Genomic DNA, 19,774 nt, shown 5'->3' with positions numbered 1-19,774 from the left:
ACTCAGTAAACCCTTTCATAGCCGGAAGCGTCTTTCCGTTCTATGAACAGAAATTTATTTTTCTGTTGGATAGCAAAAAAAAAAAAGAGAAAAAAAAACAATAAATAAAACAAATGTGAGTGATAACCTCTGTATGTAGAACCTGGAAGAAATTTTGATAACTGAGTCATTCTGATGTTGATAATGAAAAAGGAGTGAGAAGAAAAATCTGAACAACAGATATAGTGTGTTAGGGAGAACAAAAGAAATGCCATCTAGAGAGGATGATTTTGTTTATTTTTAAGTATGTAATATGGCGAAATATTTGTACTAACTTATATGTGTGTTTTCTGCAATGTAGTAAATGTATGTATGTGTACACACACACACACACTCTCTCTCTCTCTCTCTCTCTCTCTCTCTGTATATATATATATATATATATATATATATATATATATATCATACATACATATGGGAGAGAGAGAGAGAGATAAAAATAAATGGTTAAAAAAAATTGGAAAGCTTTTTTCATTTTAAGCAAATGTGAGAAACTATTCATCAACCTACTTAGAAATAAGAAAAGGTGGCTTTGTTATTTCACACTATCCCACAAACAGAGAAAGGGAAAATAATTCCCTAGAATAATACCAATTTAAGATAAGGAATATTCCCAGACAAACTAGACCATCAGTTTAGAAAGAAAGAAGGGAAAAAATGGGATGGAAGTCCTCAGAGTTTTCTATAACTATTACAGAAAATGTTAGGTCTTTTTTGAAGTATTAAATAATAGAAAAGTATTTTTTAATTTAAACAATTCTAGTTGTTTTAATAAAATATTGTGACTTATTCATATAGCATTATTTATAGAGACAAGCTGTATAAATGTAGGACCATGTAATGCTATTGGTAGTTTATTGTATCTACTGGTCATATTACCATGTCAAAATAATTATTGTCACAGATTGTTCCAGACTGTGATGTTTCTGACATTTCTAGAATATCTGATTTGCAGAAGTTTCTAAATCTTTTGAATGGTCAGGTCAGATTCCTGGAGAAGATGCAATGAGAAGTTGTGACATTCTTCTCTTTTTTCCCTCAGAATTTAGGGACATAAATGAATCAGTTCTAACTGTAGATCAAAAGTAGTTTGCATGTTGTTAATTGAAAGTTTAGTAGGTCATTAAATGACATTCCTGTCTTAGTTGATATTCATTTTTACACTTTGTATCATGGAACATATATATGAAACTCAGTTCATTAACTGGGATGATCAGGGGTATCAAACATATCCTACCAAATCAATATTGTAATGTTTTTATATGTAAGTATTGTGAAACTATGAAGAGTTCATAGGCATAGGAGTGGCTGTGTGGTAAGTAGCTTGCTTATGAACCACATAGTTCCGGGTTCAGTCCCACTGTGTAGCACCTTGGGCAAGTGCCAATATTTTTAAATGTAAAAAAGGTGTCAAAGAAAATTTCTTTAACCCTTTTGACACCAACCCGGCTGAAACCGGATCTGGCTCTGAGTACAAATGTCTTGTTTTCGTAAGTTTTGAATTAAAATCTCCCACCAAACTTTAGTCTCAATTTATGTTCCTAACACTAGCTGAATGATAACTAAGTTATTTTACTAAATTCTTTGTTATATCTAAAGTAACTCAAAATAAATACAGTAATGAAAGGGTTAAGAAGAAATTTAATGTTGATAATGACATTATTTAACTATGTTTGCATTCTGCCTACACTTCATAGTTTCACAAAATTTGTTATTCATGTGTATGGCTCTTTGTATCATCAAACCCACCCATACTTATTATATAATTACCTGATTCTATATTAGAATTGGAATTTTAATATTTATTAAAATTGTTAATGATCATATTATAAATATTTTATAATGCACAAACTTTTGCAAATAGGAATTATGAAATTATTAGAGCATATATTTTTATAGATGGATTTCCTTTTAAATACAAATGTTTTTTTTTTAAACTTGAACCTCTTTAGAACTTGACAGAAACAAGTAAATATGTATTGCCCAAATTATTACACAATATAATTTTGTCAGAGAAAGAATTTAATCAGTTGAGATAATTTTGTTATGTAGGTAGATGTATTTTTACTGATTTCTTTACAGTATGGCCATTTTGTCAGTGAGACATTTAATGAATTATTTACTTTTTTGTTATTTAGTTATAAGAAAAGTGATGGCACCCGTTTTCATTTGCTACTCCTTCCATATTGTTGACATCAATGTATTTGATGTTCAGCTTGAACTTTTATAGGTTAATATCTACTAGGAAAACAAGGGGAGGGAACTTTAGAGGGTTCTAGTTCTAGACAGGAAGGATTTTGTAAAGTGTTTAGTGTAATGGTTTAGGAGTAATACATTAAGGATACAAAAGCAGACAAAGTAGTTGGGATTAGGTAGAGATTTGTTTGATCAGTTTGCTAGATCAGAACAACAATAGTCATTTCAGAAAAGGAAACAGTGTATCTCTTGTGTCAACAGTCTTAGTATGTTGGTGATAAATGCTCACCAGTCAATCTGATTATATTTTTGTGTGAGACACACTTAAATTTTGTACAGTCACCACTGATCAGTGTTAAAGGATTTTTCATAATCCCCCCAAAAAAGTGTAATCTTTGGGATTTAGTTACAGCAATCTTATATATGTAAGGTTATTCTGAAAGATCATCAGAAATTGTAAGGCATGTTTGGTTTTTAGTTGTGTCAATGCATATCGTATGATCAAGCAGTCTGAGAGGAAATTTCTGACCTAAGAAATGAAAGAAAGGTAAGGTTCACAAACCAGCAACGTTGCGTCAGTTATGAATGAAGGTTTTAATAATGTGAAGAGCAGCAACTATAGTTTTACTAAAGTTCTCAATGGCAAAAGACTACTGGTATTGTAATGTAGGAAAAACAGATCTCCAGAAACCATACAGATAATCAGTGAGAAGAGTAAAAGACCAAAAGTAAATAAAGTAGATGGATGTTTTACCTTTCTCCATCATTTTGAAATGTTGGAAGTGAGGTTGATAGTTTGCTAGTAGGCTGGGTCAGAAATGTTGCTGCTTCTGAGAATAGAATATACCGTTGCTTTTTCCATTAGTTGGGGAAGATTTCTGTTTAGAGGAAAAGTTTGATGAGTTCAGTGAGGATGTGTATTAGTTCTGGAGTGCACTTTTTTGAGAATAACAGAGGGAGCACTTTCAGGACCAGAGATTTTACCCTTGGAAACTGTGTAGGTGAGATATTTAGAGATTGAGAAAAGGAGTTTGGAAAGGGCTTTGTTATGTGAATAGTGTGGGATTGGTTAGGAAAATTGTCTACAAAAATGTTTTTTAATCTATAACCCTTTCGTTACTGTTTCTGTTGAAATACAGTGCTTTTGTTTCAAATAATTTTGTAAATAATGAATTTAATAGAATAATTTTGTCAGTATAAGCTGGTGTTTGGAACATAAATTAGCCTGAAATTTTGAGAGTAAGTTTTAATTTAGACCACTGTAAAGCAGGATGTTTATATCATAGAACCGAGAGTGGTGTCAGGTGGGTTGGTATCAAAAGTCCACGCCCCACTGAAAAAAGAATGAGGAAAGAGATGTGTGTTAATGAATAGATTTATTCCCAGGAGCTATGTTTCGTTTACCCAAGGAATAAATTTGCTGATTCTGGATTTATATTTTAGTTTCAATTAAATTTTAAAATCTGAAATTGAGAAGAAAATTTGCAGTTAACCTATTTTGAAAAAGCAAAAACAAAATCAAAAAAATTTCCTTCTATTTTAGGTTTAATAATCTCTATTGTATAATTCTTAATTATAGTATTACTAATTCACAAGTCTGTGTTTGATTCTGGTATCGGTTTAACTTCAGTTAATAAAAAAGTGAAGTAATATTGTGTGTTTTTTTATTGTTATTGTTAGTTGAACTTTAATAATGTTTAGCAACTATATTTTAAGTTTTCTCTTTATTGTTTTGTAGGAGTGTAAACTTAAATTATAAAACAAAACAGAATAGAGATAAATTTACATACACTTACTCTCAAAAAATTATCAATAGGTAAAAAACATGTAAAAGGCTGGGAACCTTGGTAAAAAGACAAAAGTTTGCTAAAAGTCTGAGGAAGTTTAAGAGAAAATGATATAGAAAAGAAGAGTGGGAGGAAGTGCCTTATAAGAATTTAAGCCGAGAGTGACTTTTAACAAATAAAAAAAATCCCCAGTAGTGAGGTAAAGTGTGCAAAGAAATGTTTAGAGATTGGGATGAGGTAGACATTTCCCTGCAAATTTCATGAAGGGATTTGTTGGATGTAAACGAAAGCTAGAGAGAGAGAATGTTCAACAACTGGAGGAACCCCATTGCAATCTTAAAATCTGATGAGCTAATGAGGGAGTCTCAATGTCGTCTCTCAACCTGTTAGAAATAACAATGAGGTCTCCCTCAAATCATACACTGCGGTCTTAAAAAATGACAGACACTTTAGATAATGTAGAGTTAGATATACTGTGTTTGGATAAAAATATGATGGTGACAGCTGGAATGTCTTTGGTTGTAAATTTACTTAACCAGGACTGTCCAATGGTTAAACTACAATAATTACAAAAACATAAAATCTAAGATTCATTTAGGATCCATTTAATGAATGAAGTTTCTCAATAGGCAAGGTACAATAATTATGGATGACAATTTAGAGCATTTGAATTTATAAATGCTCGACATGATATCACATGTAGTCTTGGTTTTATTGCATATCTTTTGGTCAAAATCTCAAAGTTAAAGTAGGAGCACATGTTCATCGATCAGATAACTTGCCTCTCAGTAATAATAAGGAAAATACTAATAATGTGTTCTTTCTTTGATGTAAGCTCAGAAATTTGTTAGGAAGCTCTGTAATCACTGAAGTAAAACCTAGATCTTATTGTATACTTTATTTCATCAACTCCTGAGATATAACAAATAAACTATAAGCTATAACTAGATAGCTCCAGAATTTACTCTAGTGTTCTATTGTGATTCTGATATTCCACTCTCCATAATTATCTCCACTACCACCATCATTGTCATCACAATCACCATTGCTCTTATCACTATCATCACAATAATGATGAGCATCGCCAGTTCCCATCAATTTCACATTAAATGTCCTTTCAACACCATGTTGTCTTATTGTTGGGAATTAGCATTGCTCATATCTTTCCTAAACTGTAAATGCATGAATGGGACTCAAACTGAAGCCATGGTTCATTGAGATGTTGTGTTGTAGTGACATTTATGATGCCCTGGCCTTCTTGCCTTGACTAAATGGAGGAAAAAATGGGATAAAACTTTCACACCTATTTAACATAGGTCCATGTTAAACCAAATTGTGCAACCAATTTAGTGGAATGTAAGCATATCAACTTATGAATATATTCCTTTTTGTTTCAGGTATGAAAAAATGTCAATTGAATTAGCATTGAATCAGAAGAGGAAGTTTCACAAGTAAGCCATTTTATTTAACTTGTTAAATGACTAATATATGTGTGTGTGTATGTGTGGACACATGGCCTACTGGTCAGGGTGTTGGGCTGATGATCATCAGGTCAAACAAAGCCCTTCATTTCACATTGTTCCAGTCTACTCAGCAGAAATGAGTAGTAGTAATATTTTGTTGCAACTCTCTTACCCCGAGCTGTTTACATCTTGGATGTCCCATTATTTATGGGCAGGAAGGCCAATAGTGGGAGGGCTAAGAGGGAGTCTCTGTCCGCTCATGACCATATTGACAACTGAAAAAAAATCAACAAAAGTATAATACAAGCTACCAAGTCATTCTTGATTTTAAGTGATGGCCATAATGTAATCTATACTTACATATATACAATATATACATGTATGTGTACATACATACTTATATTGTCACCATTGTTTTAATGTCCACTTTTCTGTGCTTGCATGAGGCAGATGGAATTTGTTGAGGTAGATTTTCTACAGGTGGTTTTTCTTCCTGTCACTAACCCTCATCTGTTTCCAAATAAGGTGAACATGTTTCCATGGATAACTAGAAACAAATGACACCACTTGTATGACAGTGTTACTCATTTGCAACTATCATGCTATGCCAAGACAGGAAGACACAAATGTGCACACACTTGTTGGACTTCTTCAGTTTCCCTTTACAAAATCTATTCAAAAGACTTTGGCTGGGCTGAAGCTATGGTAGAAGACACTTGCGTAAGGTGCCATGCAGTGGGACTGAAGCCACGTAGTTGGGAAGTAAAGCTTTTAACCACACAGCCGTGTCTGCACCCACCTACCTACTTTATATATATATATAAAATACTGTACATTTAAACACAAGAGAAAACTACCTTTAACAGGTATTTTTACATGCTAGAAGAAGCAGTCAAAACAACCAAAACCACATTTAAGAACAATTTTCAAAGGGAATAAAAAATAAAAACTTTTATGTTGTCTATTGACTTTTTATACATGCGAGGACACTGGTAGTGAAATTTCTAAAAATATTTGCTACCCTATATATTTATATATATATATATAAAACATACATTTGTGTGTGGGTTTATCAGTTTGGCAAAAGAGACTGATATAATTAGTACCAGATTTAAAAATAAGTACCCTGTATGTATATATGTATGTATGTATGTGTGTGCATTTTTCAGACTATTTCTACACTGAGGATATATTGTTGACACAAAGTTTTATTCAGTACTATCCCCAATTGTCATCATGTGATATCACTGAACTATGCTTCTCTCAGTTTCTGTCTACCAAATCCACTCACGAGGTTTTGGTCAGCCCAAGGCTATATTAGAAGTGACTTGCCCAAGGTGTCATGTAGTGGGACTGAACTTGGAACCATGTGGTTGAGAAGCAGACTTCTTACTACACAGTTTTTAAGCCTCACTGTTTATATATTTTTTTTTATCTAATTTACAATTATAGAGCATGTAATTGTTAGAATTTTGTATATTCTAAAATATTAGTATGCTGTCAATATATGTAGGAATATAGTTTTAAGGAGCACTGTCTGTGTATATCAAAGGGGATCAAAGATCCTTCTCAAGTCAGTTTTCAGGATTCTACTGCATATATATTCTCCTCTGGACCAGACACAGGTCTGTCACATTATTACTCATTTTTATCAGCAGAGAGGACCGGAGTCATGTGGAATGAAGTGTTTTGCTTAAGAACACACCCTGTCCAGAAACTGAAAGCACAATCTTACAATCAGGAGTGAAACACCCTAACCACTAAACCATTTGCCTCCACTCTCTGTGTATATACATCTTTACTCTAACAGAAACTTGACATCTGTGCTTATAGCCATACATACTATGCAGCCCTAGATTTTTGAGAGGATTCGCTGTTTAAAATTATCTAAAATGCCAGCCTTATCATTTTGAACATATATTTTGATGTAAAGAATTCTCTGAACTATATATATATATATAAACACAGACACACACACACACACAAAAAAGTTAAAACCTATTAATTCTATGTATATTTTCTCTTTTTCTTTTATCAGTCAGTTTCAGTTTGCTCATTTGAATGACTCTGAACCATTGAATAGTATCACCATGTCTACTATTGAAATGCCAACATTACTTGTTTATGATTCTGAGTCACAGTACTACTATATGCCAGAGAAAGAGGTCAAAGATCTTACTCTTGCAGAGTATAGTCAGTTTCTTATAGATGTTTCTGAAGGAAAAGTTACTGTAAGTATTGCTGAGTTTTCTTATTTTCTACTATTGCTTTTATTTATTTGGGGGTAAAGAATTTCTTATGATGGAACACTTGTTGATAAGTGGTAGCTTAAAAAACATTTGCTAAAATACTGAACCTTTAATTTAAAATGTTATATTGTTTGAATTATTCTGTTGATAATACATTGTACTGTTAGGCAAGGTCTAAATCAGAAGTCTCATAAATCTGAGGAGACACCTGTCTAGAAATGAGAAAAGATGGAAGGATGTGGTAAGTAAGTTGGAAGTGAGTGTCCCTACTTAATCTACCATGAGGGGGGGGGGGCGTGTAGCCATTGGACAGTAGACCAACTAGAAAAAAATGTGAGGAAATCAAAATTTTTAATCATATAAATCATCTATTTTTAGCTCAATATATTTTTGTGTAAAACAAATGAACTGAAAAAAACTCGCTGAGTATTTCTTTATTAATGTTTTGTATTGTCCTGTATTGCCCTTCTATATTAGATCTTATGATCATAATAAAGAAATCTTTAATGAACCATACTATCATAGTTATACATAATTTAATTCTGAAGAATAGTTTTCCTTATAATTACTCTGTAGAACTCTGTATCATGTAAAGCAAAGAATGAGTGAAAGAATATTTTGCTTCTGCATTCATTGAATTAAGTCTATATTTGCAAATCTCTAGAATTCAGATTCTCTCTTATTTTCTTGTCTGGACTGAAATTTTTATAAGTAAACAAGAAAAGAAAATTCAAGTTTTTTTTCTTGAAAATTTACTCCTCTTTTACTATAATCCTAGGTATCTAAATCACCTTCAATTATATTCAACAATTCCAGCAAAGGTTATACATATTTTCCTTTAGAGAAATACAAATCTCAAAATCTGTTTGTCCCATTCATTTTCTACACAGATTGCATATTGAGATTTTTATTTGCTTTTATTATTTAATCAGAAGAGGAGTGGCAGTGTTTATGACCTTTATAGGCTCTCCCCAAACTGGTAAAGTTGAAGTAGTTGAGGTGACCACTTCCAGCTGATGTAGGCAATATTTTTCACTTGTATAGATGTTGCATTACATCTGCTTTTTAACCGATGGAATGTAGGTTGCTACTGTGTTTTCTCTTTGTGTGAAACTGGAGTAAATACTTATTCATAATCTACCAAGTCTGTCTCCATCTGTCTTAACTTTACATGAGATCTGAAAACTTTCAATTACTTTGTTTCAAACTATATCATATTATCTAACCCTGAACTTTGCAATACCACCTAGCATTTAATCACCCTCTTTCCTTCAGTAACACTGTTAGATAAACTTAATTCTATTCTGATCATTATTTGTAGAGGTTTCAATAACATATATGCAATTGACACATATTATGGAACCTTTTCTGTTTTAAGCGATCTTTAACAAATCATTTTCTTCTGTTTGTATTGATCTTTCATCTGTCATCCTAACACTCTCAATCTTTTCCTCACTCCAAGCTGAATATTGCTCATTACCTTCTGCAACACTTAGATCCTTTACCCACTGTATTATCACTATAAAGCCACTTGTGGACATAAATTTGTTTGCTAAGTGGTCAAATGATAGGTTTCAAGGTTTAGAATGAGGATATTAAATTTGAATACTTTTTGTAAAATCATCTATCATTATTCCAATACTTTCATCAAATATTAAAATTTTGCTCAAAAGACATTGGTTAAAATACTGAATCTTTAATTTAAAAGGTTATATTGTTTGAATTATTTTATTGATAATACATTGTACTGTTAGGCAAGGTCTAAATCAGAAGCTTCATAAACCAGCACCCTCCAATGAATCATACATCATAATACTATCATAGCTATATATAATTTAATTCTGAAGAATAGCTTTTCTTATAATTACTCTGTAGAACTTTGTATCATGTAAAGCAAAAAATGAGAAATGAGTGAAAGAATATATTGCTTCTGCATTCATTGAATTGAGTGTATATTTGCAAATCTCTAGAATTCAAATTCTTTCTTATTTCCTGGTCTGCACTGAAATTTTGTCTAACTATCTCACTTTACCCACTATTTTATCACCATAAAGCCATTTCTGGACATTAATCTGTTTGCTAAGTAGTCAAATGATAGGTTTCAAGGTTTAGAATGAGGATATTAAAGCAGAATACTTTTTGTAAAACCATCTATTATTATTCCAATACTTGCATCAAATATTTAAATTTTACTGTATATTTTTCTTGTAGGCCCAAGGAGGTACAGGATTTACTCAAAGACTAAAAAGAATCGGTTATGATATATGGTCAACAGTTTTGGTATGTACATTTTCTTTCAATTTTTAACAATTTAAAAAATCTTTTTAGTGGGTATTTATTCCCAATACTGCTTCTTGTCTTTGGCTAATTTATTTTTTTCATTTTTTTTGTTATTTTTGAGACTTATAGATAGTTAGAGAACTAGGTTCTCTACCTGCCTTCATCATAGTTATAATTTTAATAAATTGTCTTGTTGCTAGTGAGAGTCGGAACCTCAACTGAAAGCATTGTGTACTGTATTTTTAATCAATTCAAATTCCTGCCTAGATATGGGACCTCCAATGGTAGGTGAAGTGACACATCAGTTGGAATATATTGATGTCTCATCAATACTATCTGTAACCCTCTATATTATTGCCAGTGCAACAGAAGGTATACACACACATTCTGTCATTCATTCACACATATATACACTCTTTCAAAGCAAATTCCATTAAAAGATATAATGCGAAAAAAAAAGTTTATTTTAAAGAATTTAGTATTGATGCAAGTTATAGTGGGATGTGTTGAATATATATCCACTGTTTATCACTGCTAGTAATGTAGTAATGTTGTTTGTTTTGTCCAATACAGCACTGGATATCTAGTGTGTTATCTACTCCATCTGAAATCAACTAGAAAGAATTTAGTTGATTTGAAGCTGAAAGTGAAGTGAACTTGTCACGGCACAGTAACAACACTATCATTGATACTAAAACAGCCTAAATTCCTTCCAAAACATAAACTGTTTACATTGTGAAATTTTACTCTGACACAAGTCCACAATAGTCAGAAAAATAGGTTGTTGCAATCTATTTCTGATGGCATGTTCTGTAACTCAGATTGTTTAGAGTCACTGATGACTTTATAGTGTGTTAATGGTAAATTTGATGGATAGAGCTCATCTTTTCTCAAGGTTATTGACCATGGTTGAGATTGCAGACATCAACTGTAATGGTTCTGATGGAGAATGGTAAACAAGATGGGAACTCAACTGGCCTCAAAAAAAGAAAAATCTCACTACTCTATCTTACTAATTTCATCATATTCTGACATATTCATAAACACAAGTCTGTTTCTTTTTTTTTTATATGGCTTAGCCATTATAAAAGAATCATTACTTTAAGACTTAAGGTGTTTCAGTCAGTATCCTCTGTCTTAAAATGCTATTAAAAATCATTACTTTAGTAACCTATATATATTCTAGTCACCTGGAGTTTTCTTTGTAGGATTTATTTCCTTTTGCTCTTTTTATCCAACTGAATTTCTTAACCAGTTTTTCCTGTATTAAAAATATTCATTTTTCACTTTCTCCGATTTCCAGGCCATATGGACAGCATCACGATGGTTATTTCTTTTGATGTTTGGCCTGCCAACAGTTATTATTAGTGTTGTTTGCTATAGTATTTGTTGTATGGAGCCCTTTGATCAAGAAGCTGCTTTATCTGATGCTGAAGATGAAGATGAAGACAGTCATAAACGTAGTAAACAAGGTAAACAAAAATTATATTCGATGCTGTTATAGATTGATTGAGCTATGTAATGAAAGTGGCATGTATATTGGTTTGTTGTACATAATAAGTTGCTTGCTTCTCAACCACATAGTTCTGTGTCCAACCCCACTGCATGGCACCTTGGAAAGTCACTCCCACTATAACCCTGGACTGACAGAAGCCTTGTAAGTGGATTTGGTTGATGGGAACTGAAAGAAACCTATCATATATATGCATAGGAGTGGCTGTGTGGTAAGTAGCTTGCTTACGAACCACATGGTTCCGGGTTCAGTCCCACTGTGTGGCATCTTGGGCAAGTGTCTTCTACTATAGCCTCGGGCCGACCAAAGCCTTGTGAGTGGATTTGGTAGACGGCAACTAAAAGAAGCCCGCCGTATATATGTATGTATATATATATATATATATATTATATATATATATATATATATATATATATATATATATATATATGTATGTGTATATGTTTGTGTGTCTGTGTTTGTCCCCCCCAACATCCCTTGACAACTGATGCTGGTGTGTTTACGTCCCCTGTAACTTAGCAGTTTGGCTAAAGAGACCGATAGAATAAGTACTAGGCTTACAAAGAATAAGTCCTGGGGTCGATTTGCTCGAATAAAGGCAGTGCTCCAGCATGGCCACAGTCAAATGACTGAAACAAATAAAAGAGTAAAGAGTATATATGTGAGTGTGTGCACGTGTATTTGTGTGTGTTGTTCGTGCGTCTTCTTGCCTTGACATTGTGTGATAGTTGTAGACAAATGTTATTGTCATGCAAATGGTGTCCTTCATTCACAACCTTCTGTGTGAAACATACCTGGTTATGGGGGAAATATACCTTACTTGGAAGCAAGTGAGGATTGGTGACAGGAAAGGTATCCAGCTATAGAAAATTCACCTCAACAAAATTCTGACTTATGCCAGCATGAAAAAGTTGATGTAAAAATGATGATGATGTTGATGATAAAGTATTTATTCTGCATAGGTGAGCTGGCACTTAGATAATTCAGACAGAATTAATTAGAGGTTTGAAACATATCTTATTGTTATCTCTGGAAGTTGGCTTAACTTTTCTAAACCTCAACCATTGATATACCATTGATGTGAGTAATGACATTACTCACAGTGGTGTATGTGCTTTAGGTTTATTGTGTAGAGAAAACAAGAAGACATTCATGATTTCCCTTGATCATTAACAATATGAGTAAAACTGAGTGTATAAATGAAATGGGGACTGCAGGACTTCTGGGAGGGCTGTAACATCAAATACTGGCTTGGACTATAATCATGCATCCAACCCATGCCAGCATGGAAAAGTGGATGCAAAGCTGATGATGATGGAAATCAGAAGCTGGCTATGAACTCAATTAGTGAAGAGTTTATCACACACTATAAAGCATGCTGGTTTTGTATGTATCTTTGTATGACTATATGTATGTATGTTAGAGTAAGTGTGCATGTGAGTATGTGTATATTTTGAGTGTAGCATCTGTTATATGGATCAAATATAAGCTTCATCTTTATCTTTGTAATGAATTTCATTCTTAATCTATGCAATGCTTCAGTTTTGTTTGTATTTTCTCACACACAATTACATGTATATAATATACATAGATTCATTAATATATGTACTATAACAGTAATTAACAGGTCACATTGACCCTACAGCACTTACAAGAAGCACACAATATTGATCATATAAACATTTATAAATTAATACATCATTACAAACCTCTCTCTCTTTCAAGTATACACATTATTTTATGCAGTCTTACTTCATGTACAATCTTTCATATATTCTTGCAACCCTTCTTTTGTACCTCTTTTACAGATATCTTCAACCTCTCTCTCACATATTCTCAATTACATACAAAATCAGACTTGCACTCATACAGTCTCTCATGAACATATATAACTTTTGACACACATACACAGCTTCATTCTTTTTCTAAATTTATCACCACCCACAACCTCTCTCATATATCTACCACTTCATATAAAAACAAAATCTAACACATACCTCCTCTACTTACACGTTCAAATACACATACAAGCATAAACATTATCTTACAATTAAATATGTTTCTGTTGTTTTTCAGATGGCCCAAAACCCTGTCCGAAAGCAGTTCCACACAAATGTACAAAACATTTAAAATCTGAATAAGGTTGTCTCATTTAATTGATCTCATCCATTAATCCCTTTATCAGCCGCCAATGGAACTGCTATCTTGAACAGCTTTCCTGTCTTCGTCATGGAAAACTCATTCTTTTTTTAACAACTCTCACATCTTCCATGCATTTTATGTTTATTTATTTGCCCCTGTCTCCCTTCTTCTTTTTATATTTGTCTGTCTAAATCAACTGCCACCCACCTCTTACAGGATGACATAAATCTGTGACAAGTAAGGAATGTAGTGCAGGAAAACAAAAGTTAACAAAAATATATCTATAAATAAATACATAAAAAATATATTAATAAAACATTAAAAAAAATTGAAATTAAATCTTTATTGTTTACTGTTTCCTTCCTCCCAGAATTATTGAAGGAAATAAAAATGAATGCCTACAGTAATTCATATTACCTGACATGATATATAATCATCATACCTTGAAAATGGATATTATTCCTACTATGCAGTACTGTGAGTGGACTTATAATGTGCATCTACAAGTAAATATCTATATTTTCCAACATATCATTGAATTGTGTATCTCTTTATAGAGATTCCAAATTACTGAAGTTTTATATAGTAACAAAACTCCAGCACAGTGTCTTGTTCTTGAAGTTGCAAAGCTGACTCCAGTGAGATTTGATCTTAAGATATGAAAGGGTAAAACTGAATACTAAAAGGCATTTAGTCTTAGCACTGTACTGTTTCTGTCACTTCACTACTTGAGAATTTCTGAACTGATAATATTCAGATGGACAGCACCAGGTTGAACATTTATATTCTATAGATATGTAGGCTAACCCATTGTTCTAAGTTTATATCATTCTCTTCATTTTGCACCATTCCAATAAATCTACCAATCCATAGAAACCTGTTACCTTTGTAATAATTGTAAGATAATGGTTATTTCTGTTTATGGCTGAGTCTTGCAGCCTTTGCCATTGACATTATTCATCTGTTGGTGTGTTGGTTCATATTGGACATAAATGTGAAAACCTTGACAAAAAAAAAAAGAAAAAAAAAAGAGTTTACACCTATTTTCTTTTTAAATATTAACTACAGGAATATATATTTTAACATTTTTGTTTTTGTTATTTCTTAAAGAATCAACATATTCTATAGGGAACTATCAGTTAAAAATAGTCTAATAATCTGAAGAGTAACTTATCCGATTTAAGTAAATTAAAGCAAAAAATGAGAATGTAACACTTGAATATCCGTCATATATTATATTATGTTATAGTCATATTATTTTATATATTTGACAACACTCTCAATATTAGCTTAATATCTATCAACAGATAGTGAGAATTCTATTTAGTTGGCACTAGCTGTATTGTATGACCTTTGTAGGACTTGGCTCTTCTATACTCATTAACATGAGAATGACATAAAAACAGTCTTTACTTGCATGTACCAGAACTGATTCTGTTAGCAACATTTATACAATTTTGGGCATCCACCAAACCAGTGGAAGTACATAACTGGAAAATCAATTAGAAATTGTCACTAGGAGGTATTATTGGATGTAGAAAAGTTGTTTATATAAAAAATAGTGAAAATATGTAAAATGAATATTAAATAATTATGGGGAACACAATAGAGTACACTATAAAGCCCAACTACTCTTTGCCTTTTGGTTTCTTTAGGAGTAGTATCAGTTGTTATTCATAAGAAAAAGTATTGAGATACTTTGTTGTGGGATGAAATGTCACCACATATTCCTGATAGTAGATAAAGGAACATATACAAACAATGAATGGCCTGGGATGATTAGGTCCCTAGAGAAAAACAATGCTGTCGTTGTATGTGGAAGTGATAGAATGACCAGCAAGTATGTTATTACAGTGTTGATTTAAATACATTTTGTTTTTGTACCAGAACTATTTTATTTTAAAATTTTAAGTAAGAATTGAATACATTTGCATTGCAAATAAAGTAACTTGTTTCTAAAAATATTTAATTGTTTTTTGAGCTTGCAGTATGTATGTAATTTGAAAGAAAATTATAAATTTTTTAAAGTATATCTTTAGCTCAACATTAAGTTATTTATTTTTATTTTTATTTTGTATAACAATTGTTATTGTGTCTGTTATTCTAATTAGTCACTTAAATGGACCATTTTACTGCTGGAACCAGAACCAGTAAAAAAGTCTCTCTCTCTTTCTATAGACACACACACACACACACATAAAATTGTTTTTACCGGGTCTTCAAGTTTTGTCTGACAGCTTATTTAACCAGTGGTGAAAAACTTTCTTTCTAATATTTATTATACATTATAGACATTAGCAAGAAAACTTTTCATCACCGGTTGAATAAATTGTCTGGTGAAACTTCAAGTCCCTGTCAAAATGATTTTAAAAGTAAATTTGATGCTACTTTTTTGTATTGAGTCCTTGCCAGGAAATGTTCCATTGTTATACACCCACACATACAGTAGTGTGTGTGTGTGTGTGTGTGTTTGTGTATGTAAAGTTACAGCATAATTTAATTTTCAGGTGTTTATAACAGTTTGTGGTAACTGCCTCTACTTTGTAATAAGTAGACATTAAAACGATAATGTCTAGTTTATATACTGTGATTCAAAGACTAACAAGTATAAACAATTTTTGGTAAAATATTGAAATACCAAGACAAAAATAACAAAACAATAAACTGTTTAAAAGATACTCAGATCTGATGTGTAAGTTGTGTGCAGGATGATAGGATGAGGGTTAACATATTCCAAAATGTACTTTTTACTGTTGTATATTAAACATCCATCGATTAAGGAATGATGTCTTCTTAGATGCTGTTGTGGCTTTGAAAGTTTTCTTTGTAATATTAAATTACTTTTTATTTTGATTTGTGTTTTAGTATTTATATTTTAGGCACTGAATAGAAACATTATTAAGAAGATATTAATTGGAATAAAATGCAAATTCAAAGGTACATTATGATAAAGTTCTGGTTATCATCTCTGTTTTTAATATGCTGATGGCCTTCCATTTTCTCTGGCTTTATGTTCTGAGTTCAAATTCAACTAAAGTCAACTTTACCTTTCTGGGCCAATAAAATATGTACCAATCAAAGCCTGGGGTTGATGAAATCAATGAAATCAACTAGCCCACTCCTCCCCAAAATTTGAGGCCTTGTGCCTATAGTAGAAAAAAGAAAAAAAGAAAAATATTACTGGTGATCTTTGAAAAGTTTTGCATTGATGTATGGACTCAGTAGGCCTTATTGTCTGCACATATATTGCAGATAAAAAAATAAATAAATAAAATATCTTCAGAGTTAAGTTGAATCTTTGTCTTATTCACAAACCTTGCCAATGTTTGTTCAAAATGTTATTAGTTATTGATAAAGCAAAAATATTTTTTGACCTTGAAAGCAACAAATTAACTTCTAATTTGAGGTGAATAGTATTTTTATATAATGATGGTCTATTGCTGCTCAAGAAAGGGTCCAACTAGAACTTCACAGAGAAAACATTAATTTAGGGACTAATGAATTTGAAGTGATTAGGAAAAAGATTGCAAATCAAATGACGTACATATATATATATATATATATATATGTTCACCATGTAAGTATATATGTAGGTGTGTGTGTGTATATATATATAGTATAGTATACAGTATTATAGATCCATTTCGGTCAATATTACTAATCAGTTTTGTACTTGATGTTAGATAAGTACTGTTAAATAACATATGGGTGTTACATAACAGTGCTGTTATCTAATACACAATGCAAAACTGATTGATAAGATTGGCTGAAATAGATCTATTTTGATTAAGGGATGCATATTTTTTTCTGACTTATGAATTCTTTGATGGTTTTATATATATATATATAATATATATATATATATATATATATATATATATGTTCACCATGTAAGTATATATGTAGGTGTGTGTGTGTATATATATATAGTATAGTATACAGTATTATAGATCCATTTCGGTCAATATTACTAATCAGTTTTGTACTTGATGTTAGATAAGTACTGTTAAATAACATATGGGTGTTACATAACAGTGCTGTTATCTAATACACAATGCAAAACTGATTGATAAGATTGGCTGAAATAGATCTATTTTGATTAAGGGATGCATATTTTTTTCTGACTTATGAATTCTTTGATGGTTTTATATATATATATATATATAATATATATATATATATATATGTTAATAATAATAATAATATTAGGGAATAAATTATTATTCCAACCTTACAGGTAAAATTCAGTATAATAATATTATACTGAATTTCGTAATATATATGTATATAACTAATTTAAATTATATATATATATATATATATATATATATAGATCAATAAATGGTGGGGTTGTGTTGACCGCATGTGGAGAAATGATAAGTAAGGAAAAAATTTTAAAAAATGCAGAATGCTCAAATGAAAGAAAATTTTAATAAAATGAGAAATTGATAAAATATATAAATATATATTTATTCAACCGGTTTTCGTCATTGTATGACTTGTCAAGAATATTTAAGAATTTTTAAACCTTTTAAAAAACTTTTTAAACATAAATATTCTTGACAAGTCATACAATGACGAAAACCGGTTGAATAAATATATATTTATATATTTTATCAATTTCTCATTTTATTAAAAGTTTGCTTTGCAATCTTGAGTTCTTGGTTTCATCTCACTGCGTGGCAAGTATCTTCTTCCCTATCTTCTGATTGATACAAGCCGTGTGAATGATATTTTCGTTTTTTTATGTGCTCCATAAAAAGCTATTTTGTGCATACCAGAAATGTTATATAGCTCATTCTAATGCACCTTCTTTTGTTTGCTTTTATTTTGTTTTTATTTTATTTGACCACATGTCATTTTGGACACCCCCCCTCCTCATCAACCCAATACTAATAGTATTTTGACATTCTCTAACTTTTTGTAACAATTAAAAAAATTTTTTTTATTCATTTTGTCATCACTTTGGGTTTGAATGTCTTTTCTTTAGCATAATGAACTTATATATATGTTCAACTAAATTTGTACAACATTCCTCTTTTTACTTTTTTCTTTTAATGGGGGATATAATAGAACTTTCTTTATAAATGAGTCCACAGAGTAAACTTATGTAACATGATGTATGAATTTTTATCTCTTAAAGGGGTCTCTGTCTCTTTCTCTCTCTCTCTCCCTAATATTTAAAGCAGCTCAGTGCGTTGGTTTTAAAATATAATACTCATGACGTTAATTTTTCTTTCATTTTCTTGTTATTTTTTCAAGTTTTATTTCTGGAAATAAATAATCACTGAGCTGATGACTTTTTTGCCATGTTTTCCAGATAATTTAAAATCTTTTCCTTGATAAATGGATTTCAAATTTAAAATGCTTATTGAAGGAATTTAAAAAAATGTGCAATGTTGAAATAAATAAATTTTATTTAATTTATGTAATAAATCTAAATTCCATTTCAAAATGTGATATTCCTATACTCTGGTGGTTAATCTTAGAAGTAAAACTTACCTAGTATTTTTTTTTTAAACTGGCAAATTGAGAGAAAGTATTACATTCATTTCAGTTAATTGAAGTTTTGTATTGGAGTCACAAAATCGATAGATGATGGGTGACTTCCATTGAAAATAAGATTAATGTTATTAGAAATTAATGTAGAAATTATTGAAAATTAAGTATGAAGCAAATCCGAGTAATGGATGAGATTTTAGCAGAGATTAAAACATGGAAGGTTTTATCCAAGCTTATATTTAAAGAGAGTTGGCGTGCCAGGTGAATTGATGCAGTACGATGGTGGCAATAATATGTAAATGTAAGCTGGTGCATGAAAATATCAAAGAACCTAGTTACCAGGATAAGGCAGTGATTATATATATATATATATATATATATATACTCTTTAACTCTCTTACTCTTTTACTTGTTTCAGTCATTCGACTGTGTCCATGCTGGAGCACCGCCTTTAGTCGAGAAAATTGACCCCAGGACTTATTCTTTGTAAGAATTGTACTTAGTCTATCGGTCTCTTTTGCCGAACTGCTAAGTTACGGGGACGTAAACACACCAGCATCGGTTGTCAAGCGATGTTGGGGGGAACAAACACCGATACACACA

At 31.4% G+C, this 19,774-nt stretch overlaps 1 protein-coding gene across 1 annotated transcript in view; it reads left to right on the top strand.

The window, feature by feature from the left end:
• Positions 1-15,649, top strand: part of LOC115210788 (protein disulfide-isomerase TMX3) — a 125,631-nt gene extending 109,982 nt beyond the window's left edge. The window contains exons 10-14 of the mRNA XM_029779521.2: positions 5,420-5,473; positions 7,524-7,716; positions 9,946-10,014; positions 11,318-11,486; positions 13,604-15,649. Of these exons, the coding sequence (XP_029635381.1) occupies positions 5,420-5,473; positions 7,524-7,716; positions 9,946-10,014; positions 11,318-11,486; positions 13,604-13,668 (550 nt within the window). The 3' untranslated portion in view covers positions 13,669-15,649. The remainder of the gene's footprint in view (positions 1-5,419; positions 5,474-7,523; positions 7,717-9,945; positions 10,015-11,317; positions 11,487-13,603) is intronic.
• The last annotated feature ends 4,125 nt before the right edge of the window (positions 15,650-19,774 follow it).

This window comes from Octopus sinensis, linkage group LG1, assembly GCF_006345805.1.
Source record: "Octopus sinensis linkage group LG1, ASM634580v1, whole genome shotgun sequence".
In the NCBI taxonomy this organism is placed as follows: domain Eukaryota; kingdom Metazoa; phylum Mollusca; class Cephalopoda; order Octopoda; family Octopodidae; genus Octopus; species Octopus sinensis.
The sequence above is the reverse complement of the archived record's forward strand: the minus strand, read 5'-3'. Positions and strand labels throughout refer to the sequence as shown.